This window comes from Anolis carolinensis, chromosome 4 (genome assembly GCF_035594765.1).
Source record: "Anolis carolinensis isolate JA03-04 chromosome 4, rAnoCar3.1.pri, whole genome shotgun sequence".
Taxonomy (NCBI): domain Eukaryota; kingdom Metazoa; phylum Chordata; class Lepidosauria; order Squamata; family Dactyloidae; genus Anolis; species Anolis carolinensis.
The window spans coordinates 185711387-185716510 of NC_085844.1; the positions used below are offsets into that span (position 1 = coordinate 185711387).

Here is a 5124-nt window from a genome sequence, read left to right on the forward strand (position 1 = left end):
GTGTTAATCCTGCTGTTAAACAGAGAAGGAGACAACAGGGTGAGGGTCAGCGTGGGAACAGTTAGTCCTCAGTAGAAGACTCTAGTGAGGACTTTCATGTTGATTCACCACTCGGCAGTTGATTCATACTTTGGAAAAAGTAATTACCAGTTTTAAAAACGTGAACAGGTAATTAATATTTTGAGCAAAAGGATTCTTGCATTCCTCTGCACACAAGTGCATTCAAAAGTGAAAAGCAGAACATGTAATAAAATGTATTACAGCCTTTTTGTTAAGGTTATTCTCTCTAGTCACATACACTTATTAGACCACATAGGTGGTCTAATAAGGATGTACTATGTCGATCTTCTGCTTCTCCATAGGTGATTTGGCTTCTGTTATAATTAACCAAGGAACATAAAATGTGAGAGGAATAGATAAGAATGTTTGATGCTACAGTATATGCTATAACTAGGTCTTCCTCTTCCTGTCCAGATATACTACAAGCCAAAGCAACAAGTGTTTCTTATAATATGCATGTGATGGGTTGAGTTCCCATACTTTATAACTGTAAGTTTATACAACCCTGTACTGTACCTAAGACATGGGCAAACTTCGGCACATTAGGAATTGTGGGAGTTGAAGTCCAAAACATCTGGAGGGCCAACGTTTGCCCATGCCTGCTGTACCTGCACACTTCATATATTCCTATGTGGCTGCAAATTCCTACAGCTGAGCATCTTCGACTTCTCTCTTTTCTCACTCATTTCCAAACTTTGATTTCCCTCCAGGTATTGGGTACGGTATGATGGTGGTGTCCACCTACATTGGAATCTATTACAATGTTGTGATCTGCATCGCCTTCTATTATTTCTTCTCATCAATGACACGGGTGCTGCCCTGGACATATTGCAATAATCCCTGGAACACCGCTGATTGCACCGGAGTGTTGGACGTTACCAATGGCTCAACTGCTTCACCAGTCAACTTCACACAAATATTCAACCAGACACTCAAGCGCACTAGCCCCAGTGAGGAATATTGGAGGTGATGATGGAGGGGTTAAATTGGGTATGGGGTGAAAAGGGTAGTAGCTTTTCTATGGAAAGGGAAAGCCTATGTACCTTATAACACATGAACTCTCCAAATATGGCAAGTGAAAAATTTGACCCTGATCTAAACTATGAATATTAATCTAGTACTCAGTTCCTGAGGTCATCATCTTCTGATTTAGATGGTGTTTCAGAAGTATGTTGCATATTGGAAATGCACTGTCCTAAATGGGGATCAGCAGCAGCTACTTTGGATTTAACTGGCCCAAAAATGCCAGGAGTCATTAGCATGTATGCAGGAAGAGCCTTGATAAGTTATGAAAGAGGAGAGAGCATCTAGAACAAGGCTGGAAATTATGCAGCCCTCCAGAACTAGTTGGGTTTCAACAGCCAGCATTCTTCACCAGAGGTCACACTAGTGAGAGCTGCTGGGATATCAAGCCCAGGACTACATGGGAGGCTCCATGATTCCTATCCATGCCTTAGCAATATGGTCAAAAGTATGTAAGCACATAGTGAGACCAACTCTCCTGGTATTGGCACGTTTGACTGGCAGCAGCTTCCCAGAATTCATACACTGATCTTTTTCTAGCTCTAGCATTTTCTGCTGATTTGTCCTCTGAGCACTGACTATATTCAGATAGATTTAGAGCAACCCATCATAGCACTCTGCAGAACCATAGAAGTAGGAAACCGGGATCTCTAGAAAGGAGGCAGGCAGGAAAGCTCTTCATTGCTGGATTCTAGGAGGAAGATGCTGAGCAAAATTAAAAGTTTATCCTAAAATTTAGATGGGCAACTTGCACCCTTCCAGAATGATGGAATTCTAGATGCTGTGCTGACCAGGGAAGATAGAAATGGCAATCCTGCAACATTTGGAGGTACCTCCCTTTGGGTACCCCTGCATTTCAAATAAATGTATTTTGCCTCTTGAATTGTGAGGTTTATATTCATTTTATGGTTGATTCAAGTAGTCAAATTCTGATATATTTCTGAATGCCAAAGGAGAATTGTAAATTAACTTCTCCATAGAAATTTGATGTGCTCTGTTTTCAACCACCTTAAATTGTGGGTTTTGGGGAAAACACATAATATAAAGATTATTGTGGTGGTGGTGACGATGACGGCAATGATGCTAATATTCAATTTTTCTGTAAAATTGCAGTTAAAGCTGTTTCTAAATAAGCCCTTAAAGCTGATTGGTAGTAATATATAGGTCTATAAATTTTAGTCAAAAAAATCAACCCCCCAGAAAACTGGATGAGCTTATCCATGTGGCAGTGTAAATACTGTATTTTAACTCTGATCAAAATAATTTCTGAGAATAATTTCTGAGTAGACTGGGGAAAGGTGAGAGCTTAGTCCATTCTGGAAGAACCTAAAAGAAGTGCACTCTCTCTGGTAATGGCACCACTTCTGGTCTTTTTAAATGTCTAGGTAGGAAAATGGCTGCAGTGGAATTTGGCTTGTTGGGATAGTGCTTGTGCTTTCCCCACTCTGTGGGATGGCTCTTAATTTATCCACGGGTCTTATCAAAATACATAATTTTGATCCCAAAACCTGCCCCCAACTTGTACATGAAGTCGACGTATACATACAGTACTTAATGACTTATGGTATTTGTTTGCTTTCTTAGTTATTCGTACAAACATACGAACACAGTTAAAAGCAAAATGATATTGCAACAACATATAAAACTAGGCTGACATCTGGGTGTTGTTAGAGGCAATGTTTTCAGTCATATGATTTCGAGGTGTTGGCTGGTTTGGAAGAGTAGATGCAAGTTCTTGTGGTGCATACTCTCTTGAAGTCACCGTGAGACAGTTTTGAATTTAAGTTCATTGTCTTGTCTTCCCTCCCAGGCGGTATGTATTGAAGCTGTCTGATGACATTGGGAATCTAGGCGAGGTCCGACTTCCTTTGCTGGGCTGTTTGGGTGTCTCCTGGATCGTCGTCTTCCTTTGCCTCTTCAAAGGTGTCAAGTCCTCAGGGAAAGTAAGTCAAATTCCTTCCCACTGTCTATCTGTGTACACTGTTGTGTCTAGAGGCCTTTGAGTCTTGGAAATAAGAACTGGGAGCTTAGGAGTTTATTTTCTAGTTCCTTCCCTTGCATTTGTCCCAAAGGCTAGAAATGTAACGTTTTGGGACGAGAACTCGTAAGAACTCCCTTGCTAGTGTGACCAATGACTTGGAAACTGAAAGGTGCCATTGGAAAAAAATATTTTTCCAACCTCAGATAGCTGTAGGCAGATTGCCCTTTCCTTAGCAGCCTAATAAGAATCTTGGGATTATTTATACTTATGACAATGTAACAGCTTCACCTGGATCAAATAATGGATCTCCTGCAAACATTGGCTGGTGTTAGTAACATAATCAGACATAAATTTACACATGCATAGGCCTTGTTTTGGTCACCACAGTGGCTTTATTCCTTTCCTTCCTTAACAAACAAATGCCTTCCTCCTCAAGATTTACTATTATCTTGGCGCAGTGTCTCTCCACAGCCATTCTGTACCTGAAGGAGAAGCATCTGGCTAGCCATACGCAAAATGATTACCTCATCTGCTGAGTCCTTTCAGTAGATGATGTCATTGTTTTGCGTCTGGTTATGGAGTCACAGCCAGATGCTACTCCATTCCTCCATAGAGCTCTCTACTGATAAAAGAACATTCATTAAGTGTGGTGGTAGTTTGTATCAGTAATTACTAGCTATAGGGTAGTTGTGCATGTGGAAATATTATTCTGTGTTCTGCCAGGATTCCAGTTTTTATATCACTTCAAGCTTCTAAACCCCTTACTATCTCCATGGAGGCCTATTTAGTCACATGCAGCGATCCTGTGCTTCCTTCCTACTCTTGGCCTAGGTCATCTCCTATCTGCAGGAATATTTATGTCATGACTACTCTCCTAAGACCTGTGAATGGAAGGACTCAGAAGGCTACGTGCCACTTAGAAACTGACCATTATTAGAGAGATGACACATAGCTTTATGATACAATCAGAAAATTATAATGCCTATCAAACTTGTGGCACTAACACACAAACAATGACAGCAAGAGTGGAGAACTTCCTTTAAAAGGACGAGGGACACAGGAATTATGTTCCAAGATGACACAGTGATAACATCAAGATATCTGGAGGTGGTGTTTTTTCTTGAGCTATATCCATCTTTTCTCTCTATCCACCCAGGTTGTGTATTTCACGGCCACCTTCCCGTACGTGGTGCTGACAATCTTATTTGTGCGGGGAATAACCCTTGAAGGAGCCGTCACTGGTATCATGTACTACCTGACACCACAGTGGGACAAAATCCTCAATGCAAAGGTACTTGTGTGGAATTCTTTAGCACATTGGATGTATTGCCCCAGACCCATCAATCCCTGTGGTCAGAGAGCCACTACCTTACCATGTATCTCCCTTTAAGGAGTTTGAGTGTGATGTAAACTGGGAAGGAAATTGGTGTGCAGGTTAACCCCTTTCCTCATCTTTTTTCTTTGCTAGGTATGGGGAGATGCAGCCTCCCAGATCTTCTATTCGTTGGGCTGTGCCTGGGGTGGGCTTATCACCATGGCATCATACAACAAGTTCCATAACAACTGCTACAGGTAAGAATAATTAGAGAAAGAGCAAGAAAAAAGAGAATTTGTTGGGAGAGAATAGTTCTGGTCTCTAGCATATATCTACAGGGAAGGAATTGGAACTATTTTGATGACCAGAAGTCACATTGTATCATCTCTCCCAGAAACTTTTAAAGGCAATTATAGGGGATTCTTCCTGTTTCCAGGTTTCAGATGCTCAAAAATATATTTGGAGCATTTAAAGCAGATACAAATGATGAGATCCTCAAAAACATATTTGGAACATTTAAAACAGATACAAATAATTGGGGAGGGGTTCTGAAAGCTTGATGGGTCTGTGGGGTCCCAAGGGCCACACTGAATCCCTCAGTGTCGCACTATTTCCATCCCTTTGTTTTCAACTACATTTCAATACTTATAGTTAGAGAAATTAAAGGTGCCTTACTTTTTGTATTCCATTAACAAATCCCAATACCTGGCATTCTATTACAGTAGACCACAGGTTACAGACAAGA

General features: G+C 40.9%; 1 protein-coding gene across 2 annotated transcripts in view; it reads left to right on the forward strand.

Moving 5' to 3' along the window:
- slc6a9 (solute carrier family 6 member 9) overlaps window positions 1-5124 on the forward strand; it is a 77549-nt gene that overhangs the window by 66119 nt on the left and 6306 nt on the right. For both annotated transcript variants that reach the window (XM_008109507.3, XM_008109506.3), the window contains 4 exons: window positions 771-1026; window positions 2894-3026; window positions 4221-4355; window positions 4533-4636. In XM_008109507.3, coding sequence (XP_008107714.1) covers window positions 771-1026; window positions 2894-3026; window positions 4221-4355; window positions 4533-4636 — 628 coding nt within the window. The remainder of the gene's footprint in view (window positions 1-770; window positions 1027-2893; window positions 3027-4220; window positions 4356-4532; window positions 4637-5124) is intronic.